Consider the following 15153-nt stretch of genomic DNA (forward strand, 5'->3'; position numbering starts at 1 on the left):
CTGTCAGACTGTTTCTTGTTGAGACACAGCAGACCAGCAGTTTACCTGAACTCGCCTGTCCTCTGGGATTCACAGTGTTATTGTATTGTAGGTACAGCAGGCACAGTTCTGGGGAAGGACTTTGTTCTCTCCCTTCTTTATATGAAAAGACATGTGCTATACCTGCTTGTCATGACATTTTTCTACCTTGCTTCAAGTCAGTTTGAAAATCAGCAATATTCATGTTAGAAAGTAAAGAATAACAAATCTTACAACACAGCAGCTTGAGCAGTTTCAGACTGGAGCAGCTGTAGTCTGTCACAGAAGCAACAGCAGGTGCTTGTTCTCTCATCTGAAGCCCTTGTGCAGGAGCAGTCATGTACAGTTCAGATCTGTCCACCTTTCTCTCCCCGAGCCCACAAGATGTGGATCAGAGAGCTCAGCCAGCACTCGGCTGGGTGAGACACCTGAGAGCCCAGAGCACTGTCCTTGTAGGAGAGAGAGCTCTCTCAGAGCCCACTGGAAGCTCTGCTGATGGTGATGGCAGAGAGCTACAGGAGGATCGACTCGGAGCTGAGTCTGACAGCTGGAGCACCTTTCATACTGCCTTCTGCCTAGATGACTGTGTGGGAGTCTGGAGCCACTGCAGTCAGCAGAAAGAGCCTCCAGGACATGTTCAGTCTTTTAAACATTATTGTCCTTCATCAACAGCAACAGTATTCATCTCCTACACACAGAGACTGTCTCTATTACACAGATTGTTTTTTCAATGTCCTATTTAAATTATGCAATAATACCTTTCAACTGTCAGCATACCCAGTTGTCCAGCAGACTGCAGAAACTTCTTCAGTGTTTTCAGCAATCTGCCACAGTATAAATATCTGGACAGAACAACTGTGAGGCAGTTAGGAGAGCTCCTTCACCTGTCTTGGGTCATGGGTTCAAGTCTGGGGGCACACTCTGTACGATGTCACCACTATTTTTTTACCATAAGAAGTGTGGTTAATTCTCCTCCTGAGTAAAAGTTTCATTCTCACAACCCACTGGAGGTGTGGCAACAGAGCTCCACAACAGACCCTCCACTAAGATTAGTTTTGAGCCGGTAAAATCAGCAGGATGCAGTTTATCACACTAGTGTGGATTGAGCCTCTGTCTTCTCTCAGTGTGCAATCTTTGTACTGGTGTGTTTGAGGCATGGAGTAGCTGTGTGCTCTGACTATAGAACATGTAGAACAAGCTGAAACTGATTATGACTATGGGTGAATCTTTCAGATCGGGTTCTCTTCTGTCTTAAGTCTGCAGAACAAATTAAACAGACACGACAGTGTGGTCTGTACAATTAAAGACACTACAGGAGGGCAGACTAAGAAGGTGCTGTACTTACAGCAGAAGTGCCAGCAGAGGCCGCCAAAGCACCTCTTCTTGTTGTAAAGAGACACACTGGGAGATAATCTTTTATTTACTGTAACTAGAGTATTCATTGAAGTTGTTAGTGCAGTGTGCCATATGTTTTTATTCAGGGTTTTGATTTGTATATGAAGGGCTTGCTCAGTCATAGAGGTGTTTAGGATTCAATAGAGTGCTCTTTTTCTTTGATCGAACACTTACAAAGGCTGCTGCAAAGCCATCTGCAGTTGCTTCAACTGTCATCATGGAGGTTTCATGTGTGCAGATTCAAGGAGCTACCTGACCTAGAGTAGAGCCTGTCACAGATGTCTCTCTCATGGTCTAAGAATATAAATCTTGTCCTAATCCACAGATAACAGCGGAAGAGTCCGACTAGTCAAAGGACACAATAACTGCTCTGGGAGAGTGGAGGTGTACCACCGCGGTCAGTGGGGGTCAGTGTGTGATCATGACTGGGACCAGTCTGATGCTCAGGTTGTCTGCAGAGAGGTGGGCTGTGGGGAGGCTGGAGTTCCTGTAGCTTTAAGAAGTACGAGGTTTGGAGCAGGAAGTGGCCCCATTCTTCTGGATGATGTCCACTGTAGAGGGAATGAGCCCACACTGATGAGCTGTACATCAAGGGGTCTGGGAAACCACAACTGTCTTCATATTGAAGCTGCAGGAGTCGACTGTTCAGGTAGAGTAATTTTAGACTGCTCCTTCAAGTGTATTTTTTTTACAGTCAGGAACTGTACACAAATGCTAACCTCAATGTTAAACGATGAGATGATAGGAGCTCCCTTAATACTACATTAATCAGGACAGTGTTATCAGACTGCTCTCTCAAGTGTGTTTATATTGTTTCCGTTCTGGAAATGTAAACAAAAGTTCACTTCCATGTTAAGAAATGCGATAACTCATTTTTTTTCCATTCCATTTATTCCCATTCTTACTCCATTCAGCTGGACATAAGTACAAGTCTATCCACAGAGAAGGCCTCAATATGAGTCTGATTCACTCACAGTCTCCATCAGCCCTCAGGCTTGTGTCCCAGTGTGACATGAAGTCACTGAATCTGGTGCAGAAAGAAATTCATGTCAAGACTGAGCAGCAGCTTGCCCATCAGTTGTGAGTTGTCTGCTGGTGTCAGAATGTAGTTCATGGTTCACACATCATAGTTCATAGATCCTACTAGAGGACACCTGTGGCCCTGTGCTGCTCATTATTTCTAAAGAAACTCCAGACGTGTCTTCAGCCCTCTGGAGAATTTCAAACACACCGTGGTCTACAACAGGGCTGCTGATCCTCTGACCCGTTGGTGATCTCTCTCATGGTGTGAGAAGATTCTCTCTGTCCTTCTGTACAGACAGCAATAGAGCCTGACTGGTCAATATCAGTGATCAGATCAGCTTCATGTACCTGAAAACACACAATTCACCAATCAGGGAGCCAACAGATTAGTCTTGTATTGGCGTTTCCTGAGATCTCCTGTGTTCAGCTCCAGAGTCATCTGTCAGACTGTTTCTTGTTGAGACACAGCAGACCAGCAGTTTACCTGAACTGACCTGTCCACTGGGATTCACAGTGTTATTGTATTGCAGGTGCAGTTGATTTCTGGGGAACTACAGGTAAGATTTTCACTCCCTTCTCTATATGAAAAGATATATTCTATATCCGCTTGTCATGACATTTTTCTACCTTGCTTCAAGTCAGTTTGAGAATCAGCAATATTCATGTTAGAAAGTAAAGGATGTCGATTCTCACAGCACAGCAGCTTGAGCAGTTTCAGACTGGAGCAGCTGTAGTCTGTCACAGAAGCAACAGCAGGTGCTTGTTCTCTCATCTGAAGCCCTTGTGCAGGAGCAGTCATGTACAGTTCAGATCTGTCCACCTTTCTCTCCCCGAGCCCACAAGATGTGGATCAGAGAGCTCAGCCAGCACTCGGCTGGGTGAGACACCTGAGAGCCCAGAGCACTGTCCTTGTAGGAGAGAGAGCTCTCTCAGAGCCCACTGGAAGCTCTGCTGATGGTGATGGCAGAGAGCTACAGGAGGGTCGACTCGGAGCTGAGTCTGACAGCTGGAGCACCTTTCATACTGCCTTCTGCCTAGATGACTGTGTGGGAGTCTGGAGCCACTGCAGTCAGCAGAAAGAGCCTCCAGGACATGTTCAGTCTTTTAAACATTATTGTCCTTCATCAACAGCAACAGTATTCATGTTCTACACACAGAGACTGTCGCTATTACACTTAATTTATCATTGGTGTGTATTAAATAGTAATTATCCCTTCATACTTTTTCAACTGTCTGGATACCCAGTTGACTGGCAGACTGCAAGTAAGTTTCTTCAGTGCTTCCAGCAATCTGTGACTGCTCTTGGCCTTGGTCCTGGGTTCAATTGCAGACTGGGACACACTCTTTATAAAGTCACCACTACCTTTTCTGCCATAATCACATGACACATGTGGTTGATTCTGCTCCTGAGTAAAAGTTTCATTGTCACAGAGCTGTTTGTCACTGGGATTGTGGCAGCAGAGCTCTCTAACAGAACCTCTGCACTAAGCTTAGTATAGAGCCGTTAATATCAGCAGGATGCAGTTTATCACACTAGTGTGGATTGAGCCTCTGTCTTCTCTCAGTGTGCAATCTTTGTACTGGTGTGTTTGAGGCATGGAGTAGCTGTGTGCTCTGACTATAGAACATGTAGAACAAGCTGAGACTTTGACTGTGAGTGAATCTTTCAGATCGGGTTCCCTTCTGTCTTAAGTCTGCTGAACAACTTAAACCCAGTGTGGTCTGTACACGAGTGTAACTCAGTTTGCAATTAAAGACACTACAGGAGGGCAGACTAAGAAGGTGCTGCAATTATAGCAGAAGTGCCAGTAGAGGCCGCCAAAGCACCCCTTCTTGTTGTAAAGAGACACATTGGGAGATAATCTTTTACTAAACTAGAGTATTCATTGAAGTTGTTAGTGCAGTTTGCCATATGTTTTTATTCAGGGTTTTGATTTGTATATGAAGGGCTTGCTCAGGCGTAGAGGTGTTTAGGATTCAATAGAGTGCTCTTTTTCTTTGATCGAACACTTACAAAGCCTTCTGCAGTTGCTTCAACTGTCATCATGGAGGTTTCATGTGTGCAGATTCAAGGAGCTACCTAACCTAGAGTAGAGCCTGTCACAGATGTCTCTCTCATGATGTGCAAGCTATCTCTCCTGTCTTATTCCACAGGCAGCAGGAGAGTCCGACTGGTCAACGGACTCAATAACTGCTCTGGGAGAGTGGAGGTGTACCACCGTGGTCAGTGGGGGACAGTGTGTGATGATGACTGGGGCCAGTCTGATGCTCAGGTTGTCTGCAGGGAGGTGGGCTGTGGGGAGGCTGGAGCTCCTGTAGCTTTAAGACGAGCCTTGTTTGGAGAAGGAAGTGGCCCCATTCTTCTGGATGATGTCCACTGTAGAGGGAATGAGTCCACACTGCTGAGCTGTACAACAAGGGGTCTAGAAAATCATAACTGTGGTCATTCTGAAGACGCAGGAGTTGACTGTTCAGGTAGAGTGTTTTCAGACTTCCCTTTTGAGTGTGTATTTATATTTTTTCATTCAGGAAATGTACAAAATGTGAAATTCCATGTTAATAAATGAGAAATCAATAGCTCCCATAATACTCTCTTGATCAGGACATAACTACAAGTCTGTCCACAGCGAAGGCCTCTTTATGTGTCTGATTCACTCACAGTCTCCATCAGCCCTCAGGCTTGTGTCCCAGTGTGACATGAAGTCACTGAATCTGGTGTAGAAAGAAATTCATGTCAAGACTGAGCAGCAGCTTGCCCATCAGTTGTGAGTTGTCTGCTGGTGTCAGAATGTAGTTCATGGTTCACACATCATAGTTCATAGATCCTACTAGAGGACACCTGTGGTTCTGTGCTGCTCATTATTTATAAAGAAACTCCAGACGTGTCTTCGGCCCTCTGGAGAATTTCAAAAACACTGTGGTCTACAACAGGGCTGCTGATCCTCTGACCCATTGGTGATCTCTTTCATGTGTGAGAAGATTCTCTCTGTCCTTCTGTACAGACAGCAGTAGAACCTGACTTGTCAGTATCAGTGATCAGATCAGCTTCATGTACCTGAAAACACACAATTCACCAATCAGGGAGCCAACAGATTAGTCTTGTATTGGCATTTCCTGAGATCTCCTGTGTTCAGATCCAGAGTCATCTGTCAGACTGTTTCTTGTTGAGACACAGCAGACCAGCAGTTTACCTGAACTGGCCTGTCCACTGGGATTCACAGTGTTATTGTATTGCAGGTGCAGTTGATTTCTGGGGAACTACAGGTAAGATTTTCACTCCCTTTTCTATATGAAAAGACATTTTCTATATCTGCATGTCATTACATTTTTCTACCTTGTTTCAAGTCAGTTTGATAATCAGCAATATTCATGTTGTCATCCATTGACACCAGCAGTATTCATCTTCTACACACAGAGACTGTCTATATTACACATATATAATATGTGTCATAGTACACATCACACTCATTCAAGGTCCCTCAGGACAATTCCAGATCACCCAGATGGCATCTTGTACCTCCAGCAACTTTATTTACTGGATCTCTTGCAGTAAATGCCCCAGCCATCTACATTGGGGAAACAGAAAGGAGACTCGGAGACCGCTTCAGAGAACACGTCAGGGCTGTGAAGATTAAAGATCTCTCCAAGCCCATTGTTTCCCATTTCACCTCTGACGGCCACGACCACTCTAATCTCTCCGTCTGTGTTCTCAAAGACGGTTTTCCAAACTCGTACATCAGAAACACTACAGAAACCAAAATTATCCTGCAGCTAGGATCACAGCTTCCCCCTTCTCTTAACGACAGACTACTGTTCTTCTAAATTTTCTTTCTCCATTCATTGGAGGTTTTTCTTTCACACCTTTCTTCACTATCCTGACTTCACACCTCCTGACTGGCCTCTCTTTCTGTCCCCTGCTCCCGCCTCTCGCTCCTCCTCTCTCCCAGGTCTTGTTCTCCTGCTACATTACCTTTGCTTACTGCCCTGTCTTCCTCACACCTGAAGAAGGCTCCACGGCCGAAACCTTGTGTTTTCTTTCTTCTCTTTTCAGCATGGAATAAACCCATTACTTGTTCCTTATATTACACATATTGTTGTTTCACTGAGACAGACAAACACACTCACACCATACACCGACAGTAACACTCACACCACACACAGACACTCACTCACACTGGATAATCAAACTCACACCAGAAACAGACACACGCAATCACACCAGACATAATCACACACACCGACACCATGGACAATTTTCCAGGAACCCAGTTAACCTGTTCAGTGTTGTATAGTTGTAATAATGCTAACATTTGTGTCCTTCTTTGGCAGCAACAGTATTCACACTCCACACCTCGAGACCATCTGTGTTACTCATATTGTATCATTAGTGTGTATTAAATTGTAATTATCCCTTCATGCCTTTTCCCCTTTCAGGAATCCCAGATGTCTGGCAGACTGCAGGTACGTATCTTCAGGCCTCACAGCAAATTGTCCCAGTAGAAACAGTTTAGAAGCCTGGTGTAGATGGAGCCTCTGTTGTTTCTCAGTGTGCAGTTTATGTAGTGCTGTGTTTGAGACATAGGGATACTGCTGTGAGTGTAGAACAAGCTGAGGCTGATTCTGACAGTGTGGCTGAGTCTTATGGAACCGGTTCCTTTGTGTCTTTAGTCTACTGTAGGAATTAAACCCAGTGTGCTCTCCACAAGGTTGTAGTTCTTCTTAGAAATTTTATACACTGTGGCAGAGCAGCCTATGAAGGGGCTGGTATTACAGCAGAACTTTAACAGAGGCTACCAAAGCACCTCTTCTTGGTGTAAAGAGACACACAGGGTGATGAACTTTCAATTATGTAGAATCTGCGTGGAAGTTGTTAGGGCACTTTGTTAATTTGGGATTTTGATTGGTATTTAAAGGCCTTGGTCAGTCATAGTGGTGTATGGAATTTATCTAAATGCTCATTTCTTTGTTGAAACAACTACAAATTGTGTAGTAAAGCCTTCTGCATTAGCTTGAGCTGTCAACATGGAGTTTTTGCAGAGTGTGCAGATTTAAAGGAAAACCTCATCTAAGGTAGAATCTTTCACAGATGTCTGTCCCACGGTGTAAGAATTTTCCTCCTGTCTTATTCCACAGGCAGCAGGAGAGTCCGACTGGTCAACGGACCCAATAACTGCTCTGGGAGAGTGGAGGTGTACCACCGCGGTCAGTGGGGGACAGTGTGTGATGATGACTGGGACCAGTCTGATGCTCAGGTTGTCTGCAGGGAGGTGGGCTGCGGGGAGGCTGGAGCTCCTGTAGCTCTAGGAAGTCTCAGGTTTGGAGCAGGAAGTGGCTCCATTCTTCTGGATGATGTCCGCTGTAGAGGGAATGAGTCCACACTGCTGAGCTGTACATCAAGGGGTCTGGGAAATCACGACTGTGGTCATTATGAAGACGCAGGAGTCGACTGTTCAGGTAGAGTGATGTCAGTTGGCTCTTTAAAGTCTGTGTTTATATTTTCTCCATACTGGAAATATACAAAAAATCTCACTTCCATGTTAACACATGTGACTCATTTATTTCCATTCCAATTGTTCCAATACATACTCCATTCATCAAGACATTCTATAACTACTGGACAAAACTACAAGTCTATCCACAGCGAAGGCCTTGATATGAGTCTGATTCACTCACAGTCTCCATCAGCCCTCAGGCTTGTGACATGAAGTCACTGAATCTGGTGTAGAAAGAAATTCATGTCAAGACTGAGCAGCAGCTTGCCCATCAGTTGTGAGTTGTCTGCTGGTGTCAGAATGTAGTTCATGGTTCACAGATCATAGTTCATAGATCCTACTAGAGGACACCTGTGGCCCTGTGCTGCTCATTATTTCTAAAGAAACTCCAGACGTGTCTTCAGCCCCCTGGAGAATTTCAAACACACCGTGGTCTACAACAGGGCTGCTGATCCTGTGACCCGTTGGTGATCTCTTTCATGGTGTGAGAAGATTCTCTCTGTCCTTCTGTACAGACAGCAATAGAGCCAGACTGGTCAGTATCAGTGATCAGATCAGCTTCATGTACCTGAAAACACACAATTCACCAATCAGGGAGCCAACAGATTAGTCTTGTATTGGCGTTTCCTGAGATCTCCTGTGTTCAGCTCCAGAGTCATCTGTCAGACTGTTTCTTGTTGAGACACAGCAGACAAGCAGTTTGCCTGAACTGGCCTGTCCACTGGGATTCACAGTGTTATTGTATTGCAGGTGCAGCTGAGTTCTGGGGAACTACAGGTAAGATTTTCACTCCCTTCTCTATATGAAAAGACATTTTCTATATCTGCTTGTCATGACATTTTTCTACCTTGTTTCAAGTCAGTTTGAGAATCAGCAATATTCATGTTAGAAAGTAAAGGATGTCGATTCTCACAGCACAGCAGCTTGAGCAGTTTCAGACTGGAGCAGCTGTAGTCTGTCACAGAAGCAACAGCAGGTGCTTGTTCTCTCATCTGAAGCCCTTGTGCAGGAGCAGTCATGTACAGTTCAGATCTGTCCACCTTTCTCTCCCCGAGCCCACAAGATGTGGATCAGAGAGCTCAGCCAGCACTCGGCTGGGTGAGACACCTGAGAGCCCAGAGCACTGTCCTTGTAGGAGAGAGAGCTCTCTCAGAGCCCACTGGAAGCTCTGCTGATGGTGATGGCAGAGAGCTACAGGAGGGTCGACTCGGAGCTGAGTCTGACAGCAGGAGCACCTTTCATACTGCCTTCTGCCTAGATGACTGTGTGGGAGTCTGGAGCCACTGCAGTCAGCAGAAAGAGCCTCCAGGACATGTTCAGTCTTTTAAACATTATTGTCCTTCATCAACAGCAACAGTATTCATCTCCTACACACAGAGACTGTCTCTATTACACAGATTGTATCCATGGTGTTTATTATCCTGTAATTATTAAATCAATCCTTTTCCCTTTCAGAAATCCCAGATCTCTGGCAGACTGCAGGTACGTATCTTCTGACCAAACAGCAAATCGTCCCAGTGGAATCAGTCTGGGCAGCACAGCCGTGGGTCAGTTAGGAGTGCTGCTTCACTGGTCTTGGGTCCCGGGTTCAATTCCAGACACAGACGCCCAGCGTGTGGAGTCTGCATGGCCTCCATTGTATCCTCAGTTCATGAGTGTGTATAGATTGTGTGTGAGCACTCTGCGATGGGCTGGAGTCCTATAGAGTGTGTATAGACTGTGTGTGAGCGCCCTGTGATGGGCTGGAGTCCTATAGAGTGTGTATAGACTGTGTGTGAGCGCCCTGTGATGGGCTGGAGTCCTATAGAGTGTGTATAGACTGTGTGTGAGCACCCTGTGATGGGCTGGAGTCCTATAGAGTGTGTATAGACTGTGTGTGAGCGCCCTGCGATGGGCTGGAGTCCTATAGAGTGTGTATAGACTGTGTGTGAGCACCCTGTGATGGGCTGGAGTCCTATAGAGTGTGTATAGACTGTGTGTGAGCGCCCTGCGATGGGCTGGAGTCCTATAGAGTGTGTATAGACTGTGTGTGAGCGCCCTGCGATGGGCTGGAGTCCTATAGAGTGTGTATAGACTGTGTGTGAGCGCCCTGCGATGGGCTGGAGTCCTATAGAGTGTGTATAGACTGTTTTTGAGCACCCTGCGATGGGCTGGAGTCCTATAGAGTGTGTATAGACTGTGTGTGAGCTCCCTGTGATGGGCTGGAGTCCTATAGAGTGTGTATAGTCTGTGTGTGAGCGCCCTGCGATGGGCTGGAGTCCTATAGAGTGTGTATAGACTGTGTGTGAGCGCCCTGCGATGGGCTGGAGTCCTATAGAGTGTGTATAGACTGTGTGTGAGCGCCCTGTGATGGGCTGGAGTCCTATAGAGTGTGTATAGACTGTGTGTGAGTGCCCTGCGATGGGCTGGAGTCCTATAGAGTGTGTATAGACTGTGTGTGAGTGCCCTGCGATGGGCTGGAGTCCTATAGAGTGTGTATAGACTGTGTGTGAGTGCCCTACGATGGGCTGGAGTCCTATAGAGTGTGTATAGACTGTGTGTGAGTGCCCTGTGATGGGCTGGAGTCCTATAGAGTGTGTATAGACTGTGTGTGAGCGCCCTGTGATGGGCTGGAGTCCTATAGAGTGTGTATAGATTGTGTGTGAGTGCCCTGTGATGGGCTGGAGTCCTATAGGGTGTGTATAGACTGTGTGTGAGTGCCCTGTGATGGGCTGGAGTCCTATAGAGTGTGTATAGACTGTGTGTGAGTGCCCTGTGATGGGCTGGAGTCCTATAGAGTGTGTATAGACTGTGTGTGAGCGCCCTGTGATGGGCTGGAGTCCTATAGAGTGTGTATAGACTGTGTGTGAGCGCCCTGTGATGGGCTGGAGTCCTATAGAGTGTGTACAGGCTGTTGTCCTGCTTGCGTCCTCTCAGTGCTGGATAACGGATGATTGTCAGTGTTGTGACCTTGAGGGCCCCAGTGTTTGTCCTTCTTGCTGCTTGTGTCCCTGTGTTTGTGTGGCTCTGCCTCAGTGTCAGTGCAATGTGTGGGACCTGAAATGTGCCGTCATGTCTGCTTCTGACTCACCGCTGTGCAGATCACAGCTGCAGCTTGATGGCTCAGAAATGAGCGACTCCTCAGCAGCCTTAAATAGCTGAAGTGTTGTGACATGACTATGATGTGATTGAAATCATACAACCCGCTGCCTGTGTGAGCCTGTATCTTACTGACTGTGTCTGATTTCCACAGCACCAGACACGGTCCAGACAACAGAATTCACTGCTCCCTCTTCAGACACTCCCTCTGCTGAAGGTGAGTTTCACCTGGTTCTTTTCTAGATTGTGTTTATTGTCCCTCACAAGGTCACCTTTTCTACCATAAACACATGAGAACTGTTGTTATGTCCACTGCTGAACTGGGATGTGGCAGCAGAGCTCTCTGTCAGATCCTCTTCATTACAGAGCCAGTAACATCAGTGGGAGTCAGTTTAGAAGCCTGGTGTAGATGGAGCCTCTGTTGTTTCTCAGTGTGCAGGTTTTGTGGTGCTGTGTTTGAGACACAAGGGATCTGCTGTGAGTGTGGAACATGTAGAACAAGCTGAGGCTGATTCTGACAGTGTGGCTGAGTCTTATGGAACCGGTTCCTTTGTGTCTTTAGTCTACTGTAAGACTTAAACCCAGTGTGGTCTTCACAAGGGTGTAGCTCTTCTTAGCAATTACAGGTATAGACACTGTGGCAGAGCAGCCTAAGATGGGGCTGGTGTTACAGCAGAACTTCTAGCAGAGGCTGCCAAAGCACCTCTTCTTGGTGTAAAGAGACACACAGGGTGATGAACTTTCAATTATGTAGAATCTGTGTGGAAGCTGTCTCCACAGAGGAGCCGTTCATGTGCAGTAGAGAGTGATCAGCGCGGGCCCTCCTGAAGTCAATTATCATCTCTTTTGTCATTCAGAGACAGATTGTTGTTTAGGCACCAGTCCACTAGTTGCTCCACCTCCTCTCTGTATGGTGCCTCATCGTTGTTACTAATGAGGCCCACCACTGTCGTGTCATCAGCAAACTTGATGATGTCATTTGCAATGTGCTTAGCAGTGCAGTCATGAGTCATCAGCGTGAACAGGAGTGGGCTGAGTACACAGCCCTGGGGGGTTCCCGTGTTGACTATCGTGGTACTAGAGATGTTGTTTCCAATCTGGACTGTCTGAGGTCTCTCGGTCAGAAAGTCCAGAATCTTTCACAGATGTATGTCTCACGGTGTAAGAATTTTCCTCCTGTCTTATTCCACAGGCAGCAGGAGAGTCCGACTCGTCGATGGACACAACAACTGCTCAGGGAGAGTGGAGGTCTACCACCACGGTCAGTGGGGGACAGTGTGTGATGATGACTGGGACCAGTCTGATGCCCAGGTTGTCTGCAGAGAGGTGGGCTGTGGGGAGGCTGGAGCTCCTGTAGCTCTAGGAAGTGCCAGGTTTGGAGCAGGAAGTGGCCCCATTCTTCTGGATGATGTCCGCTGTAGAGGGAATGAGCCCACACTGCTGAGCTGTACATCAAGGGGTCTGGGAAACCATGACTGTCGTCATATTGAAGACGCAGGAGTCGACTGTTCAGGTAGAGTGATGTCAGTTGGCTCTTTAAAGTCTGTGTTTATATTTTCTCCATACTGGAAATGTACAAAAAAGCTCACCTCCATGTTAACAAATGTGACTCATTTATTTCCATTCCAATTGTTCCAATACATACTCCATTCATCAAGACATTCTATAACTACTGGACAAAACTACAAGTCTATCCACAGCGAAGGCCTTGATATGAGTCTGATTCACTCACAGTCTCCATCAGCCCTCATTATTTCTAAAGAAACTCCAGACGTGTCTTCAGCCCTCTGGAGAATTTCAAAGACACCGTGGTCTACAACAGGGCTGCTGATCCTGTGACCCGTTGGTGATCTCTTTCATGTGTGAGAAGATTCTCTCTGTCCTTCTGTACAGAACAGCAGTACAGCCTGACTGGTCAGTATCAGTGATCAGATCAGCTTCATGTACCTGAAAACACACAATTCACCAATCAGGGAGCCAACAGATTAGTCTTGTATTGGCGTTTCCTGAGATCTCCTGTGTTCAGCTCCAGAGTCATCTGTCAGACTGTTTCTTGTTGAGACACAGCAGACCAGCAGTTTGCCTGAACTGGCCTGTCCACTGGGATTCACAGTGTTATTGTATTGCAGGTGCAGCTGAGTTCTGGGGAACTACAGGTAAGATTTTCACTCCCTTCTCTATATGAAAAGACATTTTCTATATCTGCTTGTCATTACATTTTTCTACCTTGTTTCAAGTCAGTTTGAGAATCAGCAATATTCATGTTAGAAAGTAAAGGATGTCGACTCTCACAGCACAGCAGCTTGAGCAGTTTCAGACTGGAGCAGCTGTAGTCTGTCACAGAAGCAACAGCAGGTGCTTGTTCTCTCATCTGAAGCCCTTGTGCAGGAGCAGTCATGTACAGTTCAGATCTGTCCACCTTTCTCTCCCCGAGCCCACAAGATGTGGATCAGAGAGCTCAGCCAGCACTCGGCTGGGTGAGACACCTGAGAGCCCAGAGCACTGTCCTTGTAGGAGAGAGAGCTCTCTCAGAGCCCACTGGAAGCTCTGCTGATGGTGATGGCAGAGAGCTACAGGAGGGTCGACTCGGAGCTGAGTCTGACAGCAGGAGCACCTTTCATACTGCCTTCTGCCTAGATGACTGTGTGGGAGTCTGGAGCCACTGCAGCCAGCAGAAAGAGCCTCCAGGACATGTTCAGTCTTTTAAACATTATTGTCCTTCATTGGCAGCAACAGTATTCATCTCCTACACACAGAGACTGTCGCTATTACACAGATTGTATCTATGGTGTTTATTATCCTGTAATTATTAAATCAATCCTTTTCCCTTTCAGAAATCCCAGATCTCTGGCAGACTACAGGTACGTATTTTCTGACCAAACAGCAAATCGTCCCAGTGGAATCAGTCTGGGCAGCACAGCCGTGGGTCAGTTAGGAGTGCTGCTTCACTGGTCTTGGGTCCTGGGTTCAATTCCAGACACAGACGCCCAGTGTGTGGAGTCTGCATGGCCTCCATTGTTTCCTCAGTTCATGAGTGTGTATAGATTGTGTGTGAGTGCCCTGTGATGGGCTGGAGTCCTATAGAGTGTGTATAGACTGTGTGTGAGCGCCCTGTGATGGGCTGGAGTCCTATAGAGTGTGTATAGACTGTGTGTGAGCGGCCTGCGATGGGCTGGAGTCCTATAGAGTGTGTATAGACTGTGTGTGAGCGGCCTGCGATGGGCTGGAGTCCTATAGAGTGTGTATAGACTGTGTGTGAGCGCCCTGCGATGGGCTGGAGTCCTATAGAGTGTGTATAGACTGTGTGTGAGCGCCCTGCGATGGGCTGGAGTCCTATAGAGTGTGTATAGACTGTGTGTGAGTGCCCTACGATGGGCTGGAGTCCTATAGAGTGTGTATAGACTGTGTGTGAGTGTCCTGTGATGGGCTGGAGTCCTATAGAGTGTGTATAGACTGTGTGTGAGTGCCCTGTGATGGGCTGGAGTCCTATAGAGTGTGTACAGGCTGTTGTCCTGCTTGCGTCCTCTCAGTGCTGGATAATGGATGATTGTCAGTGTTGTGACCTTGAGGGCCCCAGTGTTTGTCCTTCTTGCTGCTTGTGTCCCTGTGTTTGTGTGGCTCTGCCTCAGTGTCAGTGCAATGTGTGGGACCTGAAATGTGCCGTCATGTCTGCTTCTGACTCACCGTTGTGCAGCTTGATGGCTCAGAAATGAGCGACTCCTCGGCAGCCTTAAATAGCTGAAGTGTTGTGACATGACTATGATGTGATTGAAATCATACAACCCGCTGCCTGTGTGAGCCTGTATCTTACTGACTGTGACTGATTTCCACAGCACCAGACACGGTCCAGACAACAGAATTCACTGCTCCCTCTTCAGACACTCCCTCTGCTGAAGGTGAGTTTCACCTGGTTCTTTTCTAGATTGTGTTTATTGTCCCTCACAAGGTCACCTTTTCTACCATAAACACATGAGAACTGTTGTTACGTCCACTGCTGAACTGGGATGTGGCAGCAGAGCTCTCTGTCAGATCCTCTTCATTACAGAGCCAGTAACATCAGTGGGAGTCAGTTTAGAAGCCTGGTGTAGATGGAGCCTCTGTTGTTTCTCAGTGTGCAGGTTTTGTGGTGCTGTGTTTGAGACACAAA

The 15153-nt window shown here is 46.8% G+C and overlaps 1 protein-coding gene across 1 annotated transcript in view; it reads left to right on the plus strand.

Annotated features, from left to right (window-relative positions):
• LOC148833240 (scavenger receptor cysteine-rich domain-containing protein DMBT1-like) overlaps window positions 1-15153 on the plus strand; it is a 69994-nt gene that overhangs the window by 13004 nt on the left and 41837 nt on the right. The window contains exons 10-21 of the mRNA XM_088917911.1: window positions 1739-2062; window positions 2967-2993; window positions 4591-4911; window positions 5674-5700; window positions 6871-6897; window positions 7570-7890; window positions 8679-8705; window positions 11161-11223; window positions 12199-12519; window positions 12900-12920; window positions 13841-13867; window positions 14840-14902. Coding sequence (XP_088774037.1) covers window positions 1739-2062; window positions 2967-2993; window positions 4591-4911; window positions 5674-5700; window positions 6871-6897; window positions 7570-7890; window positions 8679-8705; window positions 11161-11223; window positions 12199-12519; window positions 12900-12920; window positions 13841-13867; window positions 14840-14902 — 1569 coding nt within the window. The remainder of the gene's footprint in view (window positions 1-1738; window positions 2063-2966; window positions 2994-4590; window positions 4912-5673; window positions 5701-6870; window positions 6898-7569; window positions 7891-8678; window positions 8706-11160; window positions 11224-12198; window positions 12520-12899; window positions 12921-13840; window positions 13868-14839; window positions 14903-15153) is intronic.

The sequence above is a fragment of the Atractosteus spatula genome, chromosome 5, assembly GCF_055471065.1.
Source record: "Atractosteus spatula isolate fAtrSpa1 chromosome 5, fAtrSpa1.hap1, whole genome shotgun sequence".
NCBI classification, from domain to species: domain Eukaryota; kingdom Metazoa; phylum Chordata; class Actinopteri; order Semionotiformes; family Lepisosteidae; genus Atractosteus; species Atractosteus spatula.